The sequence below is a fragment of the Asparagus officinalis genome, chromosome 8 (genome assembly GCF_001876935.1).
Source record: "Asparagus officinalis chromosome 8, Aspof.V1, whole genome shotgun sequence".
NCBI classification, from domain to species: Eukaryota; Viridiplantae; Streptophyta; class Magnoliopsida; order Asparagales; family Asparagaceae; genus Asparagus; species Asparagus officinalis.
The window spans coordinates 66,107,650-66,130,202 of NC_033801.1; the positions used below are offsets into that span (position 1 = coordinate 66,107,650).

The 22,553-nt window shown below is 35.4% G+C and overlaps 1 protein-coding gene across 1 annotated transcript; it reads right to left on the minus strand.

Annotated features, from left to right (window-relative positions):
* LOC109820642 (tRNA (guanine-N(7)-)-methyltransferase non-catalytic subunit WDR4) lies at positions 2,185–16,783 on the minus strand. The gene is made up of 8 exons (XM_020386821.1): positions 16,580–16,783; positions 9,807–9,971; positions 5,319–5,499; positions 4,983–5,039; positions 4,824–4,894; positions 3,302–3,380; positions 3,174–3,233; positions 2,185–2,262 (listed from the first exon to the last, which is right to left on the minus strand). Exons 1-8 carry the CDS (start codon positions 16,705–16,707, stop codon positions 2,257–2,259), a joined length of 747 nt encoding a protein of 248 aa, XP_020242410.1. The 5' UTR covers positions 16,708–16,783; the 3' UTR covers positions 2,185–2,256.

Below are 22,553 nucleotides of genomic sequence, written 5' to 3' on the forward strand. Positions count from 1 at the left end.
TAGGTTTATTATAGGTAGAAGACTTGGGGCTTGGATTTTACCACGCTGGAGCTGCTTGGTACCCTACCCGCGCTGGAAGACCCTTAGGGTTTTAACCCGTTCACTGTTGGCTTTTAGTCCGCGCTGGATTTTTGCCAGGCTGGGCCTACAGCGGCATTTAAGGTGACTCCCCGTTTGGTTTTTTTGACCTTCGTTGACGGTGGGCAAATAAAAGGTTTATTCATTCGGAAAACCGTTAAAAATTACAACGAGTGGAGTAAAAGGGGTCCAAAAACAGCGACGGTTCACCAAATTGGTGGGGTGTTTGGGTTACAGAAGCATGTCAGATCAAAGTCAAGCAGAGGGACTTCACTAAGGCAGATCGAATACAAAAAATTTTAGAAAATGATGTGAATTTTAGGCCGGACGTCCTTAGGTGGGTATACAAGCTTAGATGTACCTTTTAAATTCAACTTTTCCTCACCCCTTGATAATTTATATTTATAATATAATATATATATATATATATATATATATATATATATATATATATAATATAGAGAAAAATGTGAAGAATCTTGGTTACCATATATATATACTAGTTACTCCCATTGAAACTTAGTTAAGTTAGATGTAGGACTGATCTGTATCATACCAATCTAAGATAGAGAGGTATTATTGATATGGTAAGTTTGCAAAAAAACCCCACTTTTTTCCAAAAATCTCTCTTTACCTATATACCCTTATCTCACCGTCATCATGTTACTGTTATCAATATTTGGCTCTCCTCTTCTGATCCTCCTAGCTCCAACCTCGTCCAACCTATCTCCCTTCCAACCTTGAGCGCTACATAGGCTTCCTTGGCGCCGCCGACCCCCGTGCTCGTCGTCATGAGGCCGTACCGCCCGTAGCGACCACCGGTACTTGGCTTGGCGGCGGGGCTACCGAATCGTCCGAGGTGTTGGTCACGAGCGGGGGGTCGCTGCGCGGGTCACCGGTCACCCGAGGCGTGGTCGCTGGACGACAAGGGCGCTACAAGGTCACCGGTCGCTGAGCGTCGTGGTCGGCTCGATGGTGGGGGGGGTTCGGCAAGGAGGCTGGGCTTCGGTTTTGGAAGTGAGAGAGGGGGGAGGGGATTGAGGAGTAACTGACTCAACCGTAGTATTATGTCATAGATCAAGAATAAGATTAGAGATACTCAACATAAGGTACATATATACAAAAATGACTCAACCATGGTATTATGTCATAGATCAAGAATAAGATTAGAGATACTCAACATAAGGTACATATATACAAAAATGACTCAACCGTAGTATTATGTAATATATCAAGAATAAGATTAGAGATACTCAACATAAGGTACATATATTGCTACAAGGAGTGGATACCAATACATACATAGAACATAACCCAAAATTAAGTATGTAAACATAATTTTATTGGAATAACTTTTTTCTCTTTTAATTATAATTTATTCCTATAAACTGGAGTTCAAGAGATGCTTTTTTCAGGCATAGTGTATCAAGGGATATACATTTCTTAAATCAATAGAAACTAGTTTCTCTTCAATGTCCAAAGAAATCTTCATTCAGCATCTTAACGTTCCAGGCATGAACAGATGTATCGCATATATTTCCAACATTTATCTCTACAAGAAGAGGATAATGTCCCAGCAAGCCAAAAAAGTGTAAAGTTCAATTAAACAGCCATCTCTTGTAAGGGTAGCAAAGATACATGGCTGAAAGGACATAGATGTGAATAACAGAATTCGAGTTACATTAATGAAACGTGTCAGTTAACATGAGGATGTGTTCATGAAAATGTTATAGGAGTGGTGAGAATACAAATCCCATGTAAAAAATTTTGGAAGAAGTCAATTATAATCGAAATTCATACTGAGGGCTGCAATTAGGAGAGAATGAGCAATCACAAATATACTACAACATATCATCAGCTTCGGTTCATCTGCATAGAATTCGGTACCATTCCTTCTAAGTCATGCTAGCAATTTCTTACCCTGGCAATGGAAAGAGTTCTGGCTGATAGTTCACACTTCAGAAGTACTACCCCATTTAAGCTGTAATTACAAAAATAAGCCACTCATTACATTAGCACTTACAAGCCAAACTCAGAATTAAAGACCAACAACACAAAAGATTTTATATAATATATCTGTGTTATTATATGTGTTTTGTGTGTGTATAAAGACATCAGGAAAAGATTGTATGTCAGTGACTGCTTGACAAGTCTCCTTTTCTGTTTTATTAGAGGCTATCAATCCTGCCTTCACAAAGCAAAACAGGCAGCTTACAAAAAGAGAATAAGCTGAATAACATGAAGGGAATTACACCACCTTCATTAGTTAATTATAAGAGAAATAAAACATGGAGATTATTTTGGGACATTGATACATTGGTACTTGCGTAGGAAAAAGACAGAAAAGACTAAGGGGCAGCAATTTCCTATTTATGCTATCAGATAATGGACATTGGCAGTAACATATATTCCTTTATATTTGATGCCCATCCCTCTCTCCAATATACTAGTCAAAGTGATAGATTACAAATTCAACTTTTCCTGACCAAAAGGTGCACATAATTCAACTATTACTTTCCATATGTTCATAATTTTGATGGATTAAAACAATGGAAGACCACTCTCAGATTCCACTAACATGGTTTCTCAGCCATTACAATTTTCTGCAGCTAAGGCAACTGTGGCAAGGAACAAATAGTAAAACAAGATTGGTCCTCTTATTTACCGCATCAAAGCAATAATGCAAGGACAAGTTAATATATGTTTCTTCATTCATATGATACATATTTTCTCTGCCGTTTCTGACAGAAAATGGCTGTCATTTTCTCTCCCTTTCTAACAGAAAACGGCTGTCCTACAATCAACCAGACAAATGGTTTGTCCAATATTTCCAAAATGTTTCACGCATCATCGTTCTCCAAGTCTCTACTTGCTGACATGACGCACAAATCATCTTTCAAAAGAGACATCCAAGTGACGATGGTTTGCATTACAATATGCATACATGTTTATAAGGTTAACATTTTGCTCTTTTTGGCTTTTCAAATTTAGTTGCAGAAGGTAGCATTCAAAGATACTATGTTACAGAATAAACTGATAAATTAACATGTCTGTTATGCTTCTAACATATTAATCTGAAAAGAATAATACTTCACCTTAGCTCCAACTTCACAATTACCAAGAAGGCATCCAGAGATGTAATCCCACAATCGTACCTGAAAAATGAAAATAAATTGATGACAGACTCTAGATTCCATTAACTCGTCAGTAGATGTGTACTCACCGTTGCATCACCGCCCCCAGACAGGAGGAAACCCGTTGGGTGATCGAGAGAAGATATAAAGGAAAGAGATGAAACAAAGCTGCCACCATAGACCACAAATCAATAAGATAAGCTGATATCAAGTATGAGGCTTCTAACAGTGCAGATACTGCAAGCAGAATTAAAGTCTAAGATCCTAGCTCATGTTTTACATATTAAAAAGCTTAGCAGGCGTAAAGACAAAGCAAAATAACTAGTCAACTGTATTACTGGAAGAGAGATTTTGCATGATTGTTTACATCATTAACATGCTAACATTTTTTCAAAATTACACTTATTTCAGTTTAAAGTTATTTAAGTTTCTTATTCCAATAACATGTCATGCAATCAACACATGAGGGGTCCAAAAGTACTAGGCTAATAATCAGAGGTTCAAATTATCTAAGTAAAATATCAACATTGGTTCAGGACTAAATGTTTGTTCTTTTACATCGAGTTCATAAAAGACACTAGCTTGTAATGAAAGGTTTGCAAAAGGCTTCTACTTTTAAGCAGAGTTGCTTAAAAATAAACTGCACTTGGGGGTGGATGACGTTACTTCAATTTTCGATAAGCAGAATTATGTACTAATATGAATATCATGTAGTCTTCATGTGCAAACCGCATTTACATGAAATCATAACCTTACTAAAAGGAGCACCCAATTGAACAGATCAGATCTTCCTATGATTTGACAAATCCACCCTCCAGTCTGATGACATTGCTAGTGCTAGTGATAAATCAGTTTACGAGAAAGAATGCACAGCATCTATTTTTAGTAGTATGCAAATGTGAATTTCAATAGCACAAGGATCTTTGAATCTTCAAACTGTAGGTGGTTAATATTTTACTGAAAAAATCATAATTAAAAAGGGTTTTCTTGTATTTTCAGTTAGAAATATAACCATGGGTTCATTTCAATGAATATATAATTCACAGTAGCTGAGACGTAATGGACCAAATGCGAAAAGTTTGATTATTCAAGGAAAGAAAACATTGTATATAAGCCATCTGGAGTGAAATCTTTATTTATTTAAGGAAAAATTGGTGAATATAAGTCAATTCCAACCTTACTTAAGATGTTAATGTATTCTTGACAGGCAGACAATGGATATCTAAAGATGTCAGCTTGGCAAGCACTAGAGGATACCATTTCAAAATGGTATATGACCAAATTTAAAGGACAAACATAGATGGATGCCTGACAAACAATAATATTCAAGTGGCTCAAGGTTGTTCACTCAAACACTTCCATACTTTTGTCTTTAACACAGAATGTCACGCTTCACCAGGTATTGCTTACACCAATATTTCGCACCTCTTATTTCCAGATGATGAGATATCCTACACCCAGCAATTGAGTATAGCCTATACATTAGAAAGTAACTAACAACAATGGATAATCTACTACTGATCACTTGAGCAGTCTTGAATCTCAACATTCATACCTTAATAAATATTTTTTTATTAAATGAGCATACAAAAAATCAAAATGAGAACTCACTCTGTGTGCCCCAGACAGAAACTTTGGATTTCATGTGCTCCCTTTTGGGGACTTTTGGGTAACTTAGTAATCTGCAAAAATATAGAAGCCAGATGGATCCCCTATATTTAAACAAAGAAGTAGTCTTTAAAATTTATTAAGAAGTTTCAAACATAGTACACGAATTTTGAAGTCCCGGTCTGCAGTAGCAATGAACCGACTATCCGGTGAGAATTCCTGCAGTTTGAAAGCTAGAGGCAATTATACACAGGCAATAAAGAAGCAGAGATTTACATGAAATAATAATATAATTCAAACTAAACACAAATACAAAAATATGGGGTGGCCCAGCAAGTATTGTTGTTTAGTACTCGTGCCACAACATTGGTAAATTTTTCCCAAGGACATAGGATAAAAAAGTTAAAAGAATGATTCCAGATGCAAATTTCTCCTTTTGATTGATGAACAAGTCTTAACATAAAAATTAGGAAAAATTCATAAAGTCCTAATTCTTACCAGGCTAGTAATAATGCTGCAGTAATGACCTAACATGGGTAGAGCCTTCTTATCTGCCACTGCTCGACCATTACCATCTTCATTCAAATCCAACACCCAAACGACACCAAATTTATCAGCAAAAGTAATATAGAGACCATCATGGCTTATTGCAACTGCACTAACTCGCTTTTCTGAGCACCTGCAGAAAGTAAAACAATTAAGTATTGATGTATAGGCGATTTGGCTAATATGAATTATTCATATACGTCAGACTGTCTATCAAATATGTATATGCATATGTGTGTGTGTGCGTGTGTGTACATACATACATATATATACATATAGTGCAAACTGAAAAGATAAGGTACAAGCATATGTAAGCTAGAAAACAAAGATATTATGTGTATATTACATGCACCACACTCAAGAATTTCGTACGCCTTCATGAGAAGGTGTTGGAACCACATATGGGTGAAAGTTGATCAAACAACTATCAAATAGTTCGTAATAATTCAGCATTCGTTTCAGATTTGATTTGAAAGGTCATTTGAGAGAAAGCAATATACTTGTGAGTGAAGGGGGTAAACTTCACTGCATGACTTAAACAGTCAACATGCCAGCGCCCCATTACCCCTGGACAAGAAATGACTAACCAGTTCACACCATCCAGTTACCCTGCCAGCATTGTTAACAGCTTCAACAACCTTACATTGATTTAGAAGTCAACTCGTCAATGAAGCATGTGGCCATCAGTCAGTCAGCTGAAAACAACAGGAAAGCCAATTCATGTATTACTCTTTTTGAGTCTTTCGAATTATCTTGGTGCATGTTTGACAGGTATCTTTTACATGTAATATCACTAATTGATTCATATAATCAAAAAGAGGAGAACCCATCCTCCCACCCTCACTCTGTTTCTTTCATTGTAAGGATATCAGTGGTAGAAAATAATTATAATATTGGGATATATTTCTTTATTCATGCACCCTTATAACCTCTGAAATTGATATTATATGACTATAATGGTTTTAAAGTAGAATGCCCCTTCTCATAGGATTTGTCTGAGTTTCCTAGCAATTTTTCTAAAATAGATAATCTTCCCTAGATAATGCAGGACAGATCAGATCTAGGAATTTTAAGGATTTTATATTTTTTATTGAGATGTTTTTTCTTGTTATTACTATTTTCTTTTAGTCCTATAAATAAGGTATTTTTTTCATTTGAGATGGAAATTTGATGGAAAAAATTGATGAAAATTGGTGTGAAGCCATGTTTTTTTTTTGATTAGGCGTCTGTGTGAGAACCGACCTTTTCCATTGTTTTTAGAGGTTAAATGCTGTGAGTGAATCCGGTCTAACCTATTTATCTTTTATCTTTCTTTATTTGGTCTTTTTATTACTACAAAAAAAATTAAAAAGAGAAAAATATTGTTTATGGGGACTGTTCATCCAAATACTATCCATCATCACCTCTGTTCCGCATCATTTGGTATCAGAGCCGAAGAGCTCCACTGTTTTAGTTTGCCCATCGGCAATGCAACAATTTAAAGTCTGAATCGAAGCAAAATTCAAAAACGTTTGTGATGACATTGCAAAAAACATACGACCTTTTAGCATTTTCGACGAGGATGTCCAATTTAAAAAGGGGTGATCTGATGAAGGACAGATCAGATCTATGAATTTTAAGATTTTTTTTTTTTGTTGAGATATTTTTTTTAGGCTGAAGTTACTATTTAGTTATTGTAGTTGTTATTTTGTTAGGATCTATATTTGTTGTTATCCAACAGTTGGGATTTTATTTTTTATTACGATTTTCTTTTAGTCCTATAAATAAAGTTGTATTTTTTATTTGAGATAAAAAATTGATGAATAAAATTTGAGTTTTGACAGACAATTTTGGAGTGATTTCATTTGCGTGAAGTCATGCTTTTTGATAAGGCCACTATGTGTGAAACCATTATTTTTAGATGTTAGATGCTATGAGTGAATCCGGTCTAACCTATTTATCTTTTATCTTTTCTTATTTGGTCTTTTATTACTAAAATAATTTAAAAAAAGAAAAATACCATTTATGGGGACTGTTCACTCGAACACTATTCAACATCACCTCTGATCCGCATCACCAGCCCTTGGTGAAGTGTTGGAATCCTTTTTCGTCCATGAAGTTGCCAATTTTCTACTGATTTAACAATCAAAATCTTCTCTTCTATTTAGAGTTGGGTGTTTATTCTTTCTCTAGTTATTTCTCTAGATAAGACTCCTCCATTTAGTTGGTCTATACCAAACAATTCCATATTTATTCCAAATATCTCATCAAAATCCCCCTGTTTTGGTTGCTAAAGCCCTACACAGCCGCATGTATGGAGCTCTACGCCACTTCAATTGACTACCCAGTCAAGTGGTCTATTACTATGGTATACGTTATTTGAATGATTCTTTTGCAATTGCCTCACAATATCGGGTAGTGACTGACCAATTTGACTTTTCAATCAACCTCTTGTAGGTGACTCATTGATGTCATGTTTGATTGATACGTTCAAAGTTGATAGTGTCATTTATGTATGAAAAATCACATTTGCAGAATTCAACCTCATTAACGTTCCTCCACTATTTATATAAACGTCGAAGAATTTACGCCAATACATACAGTCGTCAACCTCACAAGACGATATTGTGCTTTGACACCACCTCGTTAATTGGTTAGGGTCCATAGGGAAGATTGCCATGTCCGGTCCACACGCGAAAAAAACTAGAATATGATAGTTTTTGTAGTGGTGGAGGATATTTTCTTATTCCCCATCTCTTGTTCACTCTCCTTTGATGAGCTGACCACAAACTTTTATAGAATTGAATAGAACTTGCTTTAAGGATTTTTTCCATTTATCTCAATCAAAGATTTTGTCTAGCATTGATATGAGATTGTCTTTCAAGTCAATGTTAGTTTCTATTAATTCCTCAATCTAGAGATTTCTAATATCTATCACGCGAAAAAAACTAGAATATGATAGTTTTTGTAGTGGTGGAGGATATTTTCTTATTCCCCATCTCTTGTTCACTCTCCTTTGATGAGTTGACCACAAACTTTTATAGAATTGAATAGAACTTGCTTTAAGGATTTTTTCCATTTATCTCAATCAAAGATTTTGTCTAGCATTGATATGAGATTGTCTTTCAAGTCAATGTTAGTTTCTATTAATTCCTCAATCTAGAGATTTCTAATATCTATCACGCGAAAAAAACTAGAATATGATAGTTTTTGTAGTGGTGGAGGATATTTTCTTATTCCCCATCTCTTGTTCACTCTCCTTTGATGAGCTGACCACAAACTTTTATAGAATTGAATAGAACTTGCTTTAAGGATTTTTTCCATTTATCTCAATCAAAGATTTTGTCTAGCATTGATATGAGATTGTCTTTCAAGTCAATGTTAGTTTCTATTAATTCCTCAATCTAGAGATTTCTAATATCTATCACGCGAAAAAAACTAGAATATGATAGTTTTTGTAGTGGTGGAGGATATTTTCTTATTCCCCATCTCTTGTTCACTCTCCTTTGATGAGTTGACCACAAACTTTTATAGAATTGAATAGAACTTGCTTTAAGGATTTTTTCCATTTATCCCAATCAAAGATTTTGTCTAGCATTGATATGAGATTGTCTTTCAAATCAATGTTAGTTTCTATTAATTCCTCAATCTAGAGATTTCTAATATCTATTAAAGTTGGGTACTCTCTCTTTAGCCACTAGGTTAGACTACTAACTCTAGAGGGTTAGCGTTAAAAAAATTCAAAAAAAATTCTCAAACATTCCAACAAATCCTCCTAAACTAATGTCATCAAAACCGCAACCTAGCACAGTTTATATTCTAAGTTTCGTCAATGAACTGATCATAACGTTATTGATAGATCAGCTCAAAGAGAACATTTCTCCATTTGCCACTGAAAGAGTTTGTGATGGTACCATGTATACTTTTTATGTCTAGTTGTCTAGTTTATTATGCCATACTTTGGTATCCTTTGTTGGTACTTGCTAGATCAGGGTCCAGTTTCTTCTCTGATGCATAAAGATCCTCCTGAATCACTAAGAAAAAGGGATCCTCTCAAGAAGAGAATTTGAAGTAAGAGTTCTCAGTGAATAAAAGATTAGACTATGAATTGTGATCAACAAGAGCATATAAACTCATGAGAACAGGAGAAAACACATGAGATGTGCCAATAACATGAAACATATTATTGTTTCCTCCATTAATTTACCTCTACAAATCTTCTACATCAAATCGAGTTGTATTTGGAGAGGTAAAATCCCTCCTCTATAACGTTTTGCATCATATTGTCAGAGAAATGAAACAAAAGCACACAAAAGATGAATGAAATCCATGTAAAATGAATAGTAGAATGAGACGTCTCTCCTCTCTTAGGTCTTAAATCATATTCTTAGATAAGCAAAACAAAACCATGTAAAAATGACTATAAAATCCATGCCACATGAATGCTAGAACGTGACTTACACAGTCCGTACACATTGCCATGAATCCGTCATCCAAATCTTGACAAGCTTGTCATCTCCAGCAGAAGCAAAAACCTTGCCCTTTGCACCAAAGCATATCGCTCTTATGGCATCAGAGTGAGATGGGCCACCACTACTATCTGACAGGGAAATCGCTTGTTGTTCTCTATTAAAAAAAGAGCTTAATTAAGAATGATGAAGATCGTCATTTAGTCTCAACAGTAATTAAGTGTATATGTCATGTGCAAAATGACAAAGAAAATACAAGTTCAATATAACATTCACATTTGAGAACTGGAGACTTAAAAAGAAGATAAGACAGAAGAAGTTATACCATGAACAATTAGACTAAAAGTTGTACCTATACAATATGTAAGTAGATCAGCTACAGCTACGTGTACATAGTATTCTTTATCGAGAGTTCACGTGTGAATTAGCTGCCAACATATGCTTCCTTCATTATACAGGGGTATTCTCAATTAATATATGAGGCTGATTTCTAGGTTTAAAAAAATCCACCACAAGGTAAGCTTATATACTCTTTAGTGTCCAACATCTACCTGGCATGTATGTCATGATTCTTTCATGAATGTCCTTCGTGCTTAAGCATAATCTTTGAAGAAGCTCCTTAAAAGTGGACTTTACAATTTGTACTCAATAGGTCCTATATTGCAAAAGGATTCAACTGCTTCTATTCTGCTGCAACATATTACAAAATAGTTGGAATTTAAACACAGTCAACAGTTAAGAAAAAAATTCACAATGTTCTTCAGAACTCCCCACCCACCCCAAGAAACTCCAAAGAAAATTGACATTTACTTAAAAAAGCTACATGTGAGGTAAGCATAAGGCTAAAGTAGGATGTGTTTGACAACAACCCTAAAATTAGGCCAGGATTGAGCCTGACCCTAGTTTTGCTTTGGTCCATATAGAAGGTGGACCGTGGACCTAAACAAAATCAACTTTAAGGGCTAAATTTGGCCTAAGAAAAACTAGACCAATGCTTAACTAGTTTTACCAAACAAATTTTTTCTCAAAATAGGACAAAGATCAATTTGGCACCATTTTAAGGAGCTACGCAGGATGTGCCATCCTAAAATTAGGTCTGTACTAATCCTGACCATGTCTTAAAGTAAACCAGTTTTGTTTTGGACTAAGGGGAAAATAGTCCAGAACAAAACCAGCTTAAAAGGTCAAATTTCGCCTTAGAAAAACCGGACCTATGTTAGCCCAATTTTACTCAAATATACTTTTTTCTCAATATAAGGACAAATTAGGACGTGGCACCATTTTGAGGAGTTGCAAACACACCCTTACGAGTCCACCTCAAGTTTTAATACAAGTTACAAATTACAATATAATAACTACTAACTACAATGTAGCATAGAACCAAAAGTCTACATTATTAACCAAGTTGTCGTCGTGAATATCACATAAAAGTGCTAGGTGGCTTAGGCAGCGGACCCAACGCCTACAGTCTAGGCACCTAGGCGGAGCCGAGGCTTTTTCCTTATTTTTTAATTACAATTGATGTTATCAAAAGCACCAGGCCTAAGAGGATTTTTTTTTTTGTTTAAGTAGTGGAGAATGAGGTTTCGCCGAAGGTCAGAGTTGAATGAGGTGTTTGTAGTCGATAGAGGCCAAAGGAGTTTGCAGAAGGTTCGAGCCTTCGAGGATGTGGAGGCATCAACAGAGGAAATCACGACCAAAAGCTAGGGGTCCAGTCCATGTAAGCGATCTCCGCTCCCCTGCGCGCTCTTAAGTGCTAGGCGGGATATTTTTAAAACATTGTATTTTACAATTGAAATGGTCATAATGCTACTCTATCTCAGATTCTAGTACAACATAATAATTAAAATGTATCACAGAATAATTATTCTTTGTGAAATTTCACCTCTTCTAACTGAAATGGGCTTGGTTGTTGGGCACAAGGCTCCATGAACGGTTCAAAAAATGCATCGAAGACTATAATTAGCAAATCTGAGACAAATAATAGAATAGACAATGAGTCTTATGAATCTGTTGAGTAGTTTAAAGATTGTATATTAATAGTCAATTCAATGCTCAGATGATCTAGAATGATCCAATCACGTTGCTCTCCAGCAATAAATAAATCTGAATATTCGGACAGAAATCAGAGAAGCAAGCTACTTAGCAAGGTGCTAAAATATAACGCCTAAAATCAAAGTCATTTTCTACATTTTTTGTAAATATGGTTAGTGGATCACAAGTGTGAAACAGCTACTTAGCAAGGTGCTAAAATATAACGCCTAAAATCAAAGTCATTTTCAACATTTTTTGTAAATATGGTTAGTGGATCACAAGTGTGAAACAGCTCCATTGAAAAATTAAATGAGTTTGTAAGTTGCGGTCAACTTGATGTTTAATCTATATGAGAAAGAGGGGGAGGGAGGGAGGGAGGGAGAGCTTGATTGTCATATTAGGACTAGTAATCTCATTGTTTAAAAATTTCATTAAGTAACTCATTATGTTGCACTATGTTAACCTAAAAGACCTTAAACGTTATGTAACCTTATGAAATAACTTAGACACATCATACTCTACGTTATTACAATATAATGTGTTATTTCAATATAGCATGCATTGTTTCAATATAACTTGCATTATTTCAATACAAGTTCTAGAGACTTGAGTATATCTATATCATTTCTTAAAACTTGAGGTAGTTAAGTAATTACTTCTATAATTACTTCTATAAGGCTTCATGTCTTGTTGTCATGACATTATTATGTGATTGTAAAATTATGAATATGACTAATAAAACGAATGTAATTATGAACGAGCTATAAATTTATGAATATATACTTGAGTATTCGATTGTGATACTGCTTATTAAATCTATATAGCATAAATTAAATTGAAGATTTTTTACTAAAATATTCTAATCCTTAAAATTATGATGAATATATTTTATATTTTTCAACTAAACAATAAGAAAATAATTGGTTTTTTTTACACGAAACCACCATAAAATATGGTGCTTCTTCAGAAAGCCACCACTAAATTTTCATTTTTTTGTAAAACCACTATGATATTATGCACTATTAACAAAGTGCGACCAAGTCATATTTTCGTTCATATTTTGTTAAATAAGAGTATAAAATGATATAAATATCCATTTTGACTAACTTTTGGAGGATGAATGGGTAATTTGGAGGGAGTTACAAGTTTTTTGAGGGAGTTAACTAACTTTTGGAGGGAATTAAGGTGTTTGTTTAGGATGAGAAAATATAATATAAGAATAGATGGGTCCCACCATGAAGATATTTTACGAATGTAATATATTATTAAATAGAATATAGATGAAAATTATTTCCTGGTGGCACTTTGTTGGTGGTTTTACGAAAATTTAAAATTTGCTCGTGGTTCCTCGAAAAATCACTATAGTTTGTGGTGGTTTTGCATAAAGAAACAAAATAATTTGTTCCAAATTGAGATGTTGTGTGTAAATTCTAAAGATTCTAATTATTAATATAACTATGAATACTTTGATTTAAAAAATATGTAAATAATTAATAAACAAAATAACCTACGCTGTGTGTTAAGTCTTTTTGCATTTTTTTTCTTTAACCCATTGTTCACTTGTCATTTTCAACATACTAAATCTTTTCCCGTCATGTAGATAATCATCATTTTTATCAAAATTGTCAAGGTCATTTTCATATCACTCCATTATCATCAGCTCCATTGTTTCCCATTAGTGTTTGCTTTGGAGCTCAACATCAAGTTCAAGGAAACTCCAAAAGAGATTACTATCATTCCTTTACATCTAGGTGCTAATTTTTTTCCAAAGGTAAACTATGAGAAAGGTGATTGTGTTGATAGTGAATTACCAAGTAGGCATACTCACCTTGTTGGTCATGTATTTTAACTTCGTGTAACCAAAATTCTTAAGGAAGAAGACCATGAATGGCAATAGATAATCACATTTATCTTAGAAATGAGGTAAAAATGGAACAACCACTCCTCAGGTTGAGAATAATGCAATTACAATCTATATGACAGAAGAAAGAACTAAAAATTAGTTTGCATAGAGTGCAGAGTATGGTTTGCCAAAGAACTTCTCCATACATTTAGGAAAGAACTAAAAAGAAGAATCGACCATAACATATTCATCTACCTAGGCAGCTATAAAAAATAACTATTTTTGGGTATTTCTCAGATCTACCGCCAAATACACAACTCACATCCAGCAATGAAGTAAAATATCATAAAACCTTCACATAAAGCCACAAGGACACATATAATATGGAATTATTTAACTCAAGGACAAAAAGGATGCTAGGGTCCATTGACTCTCACATTGACTAAATGGGGAATCAATTGTGAGTTTATAAGGGATTTGGATTTTCTCTTTCTAACAACTAGTTTTTGGGGTCAGTTCTCCTAGGTGCCTTACGAATGGTAGCGGTGTTGATGGCAACCGTAACAATGCAGTGTTTGTTCAGGACTATTCTAGAGGAAAGCCACAGGGGTGACGTCGGGATTGCAGTGTTTGACCTGGTCTAGACTAGTGTAAAGCCAACCTAGGTAGGCACTGAGACTACAGACATATGATAATATGTTAGGATGCGTTCAGTCTCGCATAGACTAAGTAAGAGTCAATTGTGGGTTTATGTAGAATTTGGATTTTCTCCCTCTAACAGATATCTTTTAGGGGTGAGTTCTCCTGGGTCGCCTAGAAAGGATCATGATATTCGAAGAGGAGAAAAATTAAAAAGCTCAAATAATCATCAAATTCCAAAACTTTGGATTTCCCACTAACAAAACAAACTTAAAAAGCAAGGACTAATAAGATCTAATATTGTGTTGATAGTGAATTACTAAGTAGACATACTCAACTTGTTGGTCATGTAGTTTAACTTCATGTAACAAACTTCATGTAACAATGTGCCTATCTACAAATTTCCCTTGACCATGCTTACGGAAGAAGATCATGAATGGCAACAGATCTATTGCAAGAAATGAGCTAAAAATGAAATAGCCACTCCCCAGGCTGAGAATAATGCAATTACAATCCATCTGACAGAAGAAAGAACTAAAAATTAGTTCGAATAGAGGGTAGAGTACGGTTTGTCAAAGAACTTCCTTATACATTGAGGAACTAAAAAGAAAGAATCAACCATAAAATATTCATCTACCTAAGCACTAATAAAAAAATAACTATCCTTTGGTATTTCTCAAATCTACCGCCAAATACACAACTCAAGTTTAGCAATGCAATAAAACACCACAAAACCTTCACACAAATTCACAAAGACACATATAATATGGCATTATTTAACTCAAGGACACAAAGGAAGTTAGGGTCAATTAAGTCTCACATTGAATTAATGGGGAATCAATTGTGAGTTTACAAGGGATTTGGATTTCCTCTCTATAACAACTTTTGGTGGTGAGTTTCTCTTAGACCAATGTTACAGAAGGCGTTAGGCGGTCTAGGTGTTTAAGCCAGTGCCTAACGTCTAGACACCTAGGTGTACGTCTAGACGGCACCTAGGCGTTTTACTATTTTAAAAATTATTTAATTATAATAATTGATAAACATGTGTTAAATTCATATAAATTTGCCAAAAAAATAGCAATCTTTAGATCCACAATAAACCATGCATACTTAAATACTAAATAGCCAAAATAATAACTAATAAGGTTATAGAAAGCGCTAGAAGCCCTAGGCGTTGGACTCGATGCCTAGAGCCCAGGAGTTTTTTTATTTTTTAATTATAATAATCGATAGTAAATGTAAATGTTATAGAAAGCTTATGTGCTTGACTAGTATCTAGGCGGAGTTTTTTCTTCATTTAATTGCTGATCGAGGAGGTTTTGCTGAAGATCGGAGGAGATAATGTAGGTGTTGATATTTGGAGGTTAAAGGAGTTTGACGGAATTTGGAGGACGTGGAGGCTGCAACATAGAAAATCACGACCAATGTCTAAAGGATACTGTCAACGTAAGCAGACAATGCTCCCCTAAACACTCATAAAATCTAGATGGGCAACCTAGGTACGGCCTAAGCGCTAGTTAGGCGGCCTAGATACCGCCTAGGCCTAGACATACGTCTAGGCAGACTAGGTAGAGGCTTTTTAAAACAATGTCTTAAACAATTACAAATGGTAGCATAGCAATGTTAATGGCGACCATACCACACTACCACTGCAGTGTTTGTCCAGGACTAGTCCACTGCAAAGCCAAATGGGTGACCCAGGATCGCAGTGTTTGACCTAGACTAGACTAGTGCAAAGCTAGCCCCGAGACTATGGACACATGACGATCTGTTAGGGTTCATCCAGTCTCGCATTGATCAAACAAGAGTCAATTCGTGGGTTTATAAGAATTTGGATTCAATTCGTGGGTTTATAAGAATTTGGATTTTCTCCCTCTGACAGGTATCTTTGATCTCCCTCTGACGGGTATCTTTTAAGGGTGAGTTCTCCTGGGCCTCCTAGAAAGGATTATGATATTCGAAGAGGAGATCAAATAAAAAGTTCAAAAAGTCATCAAAATTCCGTCTTTTGTCCTCAATACCTCAGTTAAACACCAACACTATGGACTACCCACTAACAAAACAAAAGATAAAAAGTGAGGATAAATAAGAACTGGTATTAGGAACTTGTACTGTTTTACTTTGAATCGCAGACCCCACAATCGTCCCAACAAATACTGAACTAAATTCTATACTTGGGCTCGTGAAATCAAAAATTACTAAACAAAATCAGATAAAGTATCAATTTTTAAGAGAAGAAGGAAGTTTACCCTAAATCGAAGGCGCGGAGTTCAGATCCAACAGCGACGACGACGAACTTATCAAGAGGATGTACGGAAATCAAAGCGGGAGACAGTTCCTTGGTGTTCTCTCCTTCGATCAAAGTCTCTTCTTCCATTTTTATTTGTTAGGGTTTCTCCAGGGTTTGAGTTCAATGGAGAGACGAGAGGCGAAGAGAAAAAGCGGGAGCTAGCTCCATCATTTACTACTACTGTTAATGGGTCGGGTTGAAGTTTCCACCCGCATGTTATTCGGGCTAGTTAAATGTTGGGTTAGTTTCACGAAGACCCCTCAACTTTTTTTACCTCGCAAAACACCCAAATATTAATCCTTATATTAATATTAGTGAATTTGAGCTTAATGATCAAGAGACTTAATCTTAGCTTATTCCGATATAAAAAAACATATTAATAAAATATGTTGTATCACATGGTCTATATTTTTTTAATATTATATGACTTTCTCATATCTATTCTTTATTTGCACGTATATCCACCCGTACATCTGTATCCGTATCTAATTTTAGTGCATATGGATATGAGTTTTTCTTAATGAGGCATACTCATGTATGTATTTGTATTCGTAATTTGGAATAGAAACAAAGACAATAAATATTGTATCCAAGCCGTATCTGAACTGCCCCTACTCTTATAACCCAATGTTGTATTTTGTAAAAGGTTAAAGCTATAGAGAAATAAGGAGATCTAATTCTTACTTCTATTGTACATGAGAAATAGAATACAATCTTTATTGGTGTATAATCTAAAGGAGAATCAAAAGACTGTAAACTCTCCATAAGTTGACATGTCAGCTTTTTCTTAGCAAATATTTTTGCCGTGTGTACAACGATCCACACCGTCGATCTACTTCCTTTTTTAAATCAAGTATTCACTTTAAATGTTAACCATTAGGCCTGGTTTGGTACGCAGAAATGAGTGAGAATGGAATATCAATTCTCACTTCTCATTCCTTTCTACCAAACACAACATCTTTTTTAAAGCTAGAATGTACATTCTCAATTCTCCTCAATTCTCATTTTATGTGGGAATGAGCATTCTCAATGCAATGATACGGAATAGGCATTCTCACTTAAGTGGAACTCAATAAAATATAAAATTTTAAAATACGTCCATTCCCACTTCATTTTATAAATTGCACTCAAACCGTGAGAATGGAAATGAGTATTCCATTCTCACATTTATTCCATTCCATTACTTAGTCCATTTCATTCTCATTTTCGTCGATTCTCACGTACCAAATGAGGCGTTAGTTTAAAAACACATGTGAATCTCTTTCTCCAATCAATTATGCAAAAAACAATTACACAAAAATACCAAATTTAAACCATTTTTTGCAGTAACAATTTTAGCTATTTTTGCTGCTATTGTCTTCCCTGTTCGATCACTTTCGATGATTCAGTGAAATACCTACAATTTTTCCTCTCTTTTGTCTTTAGCAAATATCATGGTTTAATATTGGTTGTAGATTATTATTTGATCATCATCGTCATCTTCCTCGATTTGAGAATATGCATCTACAATAGGTAAAAATATATAATTTAAATTAGATTTTGATATCAAATATCGTATCTACTTAATTTACCCAATGGCTTGCTTATTTCATTGGATAGTTAAAGATGGTAAATGATGATTTCGTACTCCGTCATTGGGGTTTTTTTATTTTTTTTCCATAGGCAAATTTTGTAGTTTTTTTTAATCTCATCACTCAGTAATTCCCTGCTATTTTTGTTGGATGTTTTGTTTATGAAAAGGCAATTTTGCCTTTGTGGATAGTCCCACATTGGAAAAAGAGATGAATAGTATAGGGTATATAATGGTTCTCTCTTTATTGGGCTTTGAATAGTGTTTTAGGTTTTGTGGGCTTTGCATATCTATCTCACACACGCGCGTGCGCGCACGCACGCCACGCCTCGCCTCGCCTCGCCACGCGCCACGCCACACCGCACACATTTTTGCTTCTCAAGCTTTTATTTTGCACGTTTTACACGTTTTACAACGGCTGCATGCGGGTAACGGAAGCGAGATTCGTGCGTAACAGTTCCTTTGATTCAGCGAGGGTTACACTTCTCGTCACCTATATAAGCAACCGCAGACCTCATTCAGATATACAACAACGAGAAGAATAACTTCCAAAGCTCTCTTTCTCCACTCTCTTTTCTCCCAAGTTATTTCGGCTATACTTTTACATTTATATTTTGGGCAACCATTTTCGTCTGAGCATAAGCTCTATGACTCACGCCCGAGCGCAGAGGTTTGGCCGATTCCGGGGGGTTTTACCGCTAGGGGAGTGGGGATAGATTACGCCAGGGCGATAGACGAGTCCTCAATCTTCTAGGGCAGTGACATCACGACTGCTCTCGATCAGGCCTGAATTTTCTAACTCTTTAATTTGGATTTTATGTTATTATTATATTCCTGTTTTGACAGCAATCTAGAAGATTGAATAAATTTCTTGCTGTTAATTTAAATCTGAAAAAAATCGGATATTGTTCATTACTGTTCATTCGAGAAAAAAAAGTTTATATTTTTTTTGTTTCTGTTATAATTATTTGCTAAAAGAAGGAGTTTTTATTTTGCTGCTACTATACTCAATTTCTGTATCGGTCACTTTTCATATACATATATACAGTAAAGGAACAAGAAATCTTTAAGTGAACCGGTTCAAGTTTTCTTGGATTAGTTGGTGTCTAAGGTAAGGTTTAAGAGTTACGTAAAGCGCTCTGCAAGTAACGAAGTACTTAATAGATCTTTGATCAACTTCTAGTACTATCCTTACCTGGCCAAACTACCTGGGTAAAACTTTAATCTTTTCACTTTTAGAATTTTTAGTTAAGAGCAGGTTTAATTAAGTTTCTGGTCTAGTAGTATTGACAAAATCCTTTATTCTATCAGATTCCATCTACCTAGACTAGTAAACTCGAATTGGACTTATGGCTAATCCTGATCACTCCAAAAGTATCAAACCTGAAAAGTTCACCGGTGTTAATTACAAACAATGGGCTAATCAGATGCGATACTGGCTTACCACTTTAGGTCTTTTATCTGCTATTGATATTCCTGAGTCTTCAACTAGTGGTTCTCAACCTTTGACTCTTGATCCTGAACAACCTGTTCCTTCCACTTCTGGTTCTGACGCTAGCTCCCTATCTAGCTCTATGAAACCAGAAGAAATCAACTATCATCGTTGTTATAGGATTCTTAGTGCACTTGCGGACAATCTCTATGACATTTATTATGAGTTCAAAAGTGTAAAAGACCTATGGAATGCCCTTGAAACAGAATATGGCTATGATGATGTCGGAATTCTGCGTTTCACTTCTTCCTCCTTCAATAAGTTCATGATGGTTAATGACAAGGCCATTAATGAACAAATTCATGAATTCCTAGATTTCCTCCGTCATCTCCAATCAAAAGGAAACACTTTTACTGACGACTATAATGTTTCTTGTTTGATTGATAAACTCCCTCCCTCCTAGTCTAGATTTGCTGGAGATCTCCGATACAAGCAAGGAGATCTAACCTTAACTGAAACCCTCAAGGCTATTCGTATTAAAGACCAGCATAGGCAAAATTCCAAAACCAAGAATGAATCAAAAGTTAAAGTAAGCTTGGTAGAGGATAAGCCTAAATCTAGGAAGTTCAAACCCAAAGGAAAGAAATTCAAGAAAAAACAATAACCTTTTGACAAATCTTCCTTCAAATCAAATCCCAACTCTTCCAGCCATAAGTCTGATGGAAAGTTCCGCTATGTCTATGGTAGAACCAATCACATGGCTCCTAACTGTTTCTTTCGGAAGAAGGAACCGGCCAAACCTGCCCCTAAAGAAAATAGATCAAACAAAGTAAATATGATTGAAATGAATCCAACCTCCTTCAGGTTAGCCTCTTCATCTCATCTTGTAAATTCTCTAACTTCTTCCACTGATTGGTATTTAGATTCCAGAGCAAATATCCACATCTGTAATGATCGCTCTTGGTTTTCAAATTATCAGGAATCACGTGGAGGAAGCATAAGCTTAGCAGATGACTCCACTAAACTAAATAGGAAGTGGACGTATAGATCTCACCATGACTTCTGGGAAAGTTCTGCATCTGCAAGGTGTTTATCATATTCCTTCTCTCCGTCGCAATCTGATTAGTGAATCTCATCTTCTTAGAGCTGGTTATAGGATTATAAAAGAATCCAACAAATTTGTGATTACAAAGAGTAATGTTTTCATAGGAAAATGTTTTATCTATAATGGCCTTTTCAAACTCAATGTAATCAATTCTAGTTCTAATGAAATTCCTGAGATTTCTGTTGCACAAATTGTTGAGCCTTGTAATGTTTGGCATGGATGACTTGGACATATCAATTTCCAAACCTTGCAGAGAATGAGTAAATTAAACCTTATTCCTAAATCTTCTCATGATCCCTCATTTAAATGTGAAATCTGTGTTCAAGGGAAACACACTAAAAAACTCTTCAAGTCTATAACTAGAAACTCTGAACCCCTCGAATTAATTCATAGTGATGTGTGTGACTCAAACCGAGTTCTCACCCGAGAGGGTAGGAGGTATTTTGTGACTTTTATAGACCATCACTCCAGATATTATTACACCTATCTTCTCAAAACTAAAGATGAAGTCTTAGATAGGCTTAAGGTGTACAAAGCTGAATCTGAGAACCAACTTGATAGGAAGATCAAGATACTTAGATATGATCGGGGGGGGGGGGGGGGGGGGGGGGGCAAATCATATGACTGAATATTGCTAAGAACACGGTATTATTCATGAGGTTACTGCTCCCTATACACCACAGTCTAATGGGGTAGCTGAACGAAAGAATAGAACCCTAATGGACATGGTAAACTGTATGTTACTCAGTTCAGGAGCACCTGAAAATCTCTGGGGTGGAGCTCTTCTTTCTGCTTGCTTCATTCTCAATAGGATTCCCCAGAAAAATTCTGATACAACTCCTTAGGAATATTGGAAGGAGAAATCTCCTAATTTGAACTTCTTCCGGGTTTGGGGTTGCTTAGCTAAAATAGCTATTCCCGAACCAAAGAAGAGGAAAATTGGTTCTAAGACTGTAGATGCTGCTTTTATTGGATATGCACTAGATAGCAATGTTAACAAATTTCTAGTCATCAACTCTGAAATCAGTGACATATCTAACAACACTATCATTGAAGCTAGAGATGTAGTCTTTTTTGAAAATATCTTTCCATTCAAATCCAAAATCTCAGAAAATCCTAGTACATCTCTTCCTTCTGATTTACCATCTTCCAGTTCTTCTCAACCTTTTGATATTGAACATCGAAGAAGCAAAAAATGTAGAATTCAAAAGGACTTTGGAGAAGACTTCTTTACCTTTTTGGTTGAAGGTGATCCTAGTTCATTTGAAGAAGCAATGGATTCACCTGAATCTCCTTTCTGGAAAGAAGCCATTGATAATAAAATTAAATCTATCATGAAAAACCACACTTGGATACTCACCGAATTACCTCCAGGTTGTAAACCAATTGGTTGTAAGTGGATAGTCAAGAAGAAACTTAGAGATGATGGTTCCATAGATAAATTTAAAGCTAGATTAGTAGCTAAAGGCTATACTCAACAAAAGGGCATTGATTATTTTGATATCTATTCTCCTGTAGCCCGAATCTCAACTATCCGAGTATTATTAGCCTTTGCTGCTATCCACAAACTGATCATACATCAGATGGATGTCAAGACTGCTTTCCTGAATGGTGATTTAGATGAAGAGATCTACATGCACCAACCTGAAGGCTTCATTGCCGAGGGTCAGGAAAACAAAGTCTGCAAACTTGTTAAATCTCTGTATGATCTTAAACAAGCTCCTAAACAATGGCACCAGAAATTTACAGAGTCATTGCTCATTATGGTTTCACAGTGAATAAACACGACAAATGTGTTTATTCAAAAGTGATAAACAATGACTATG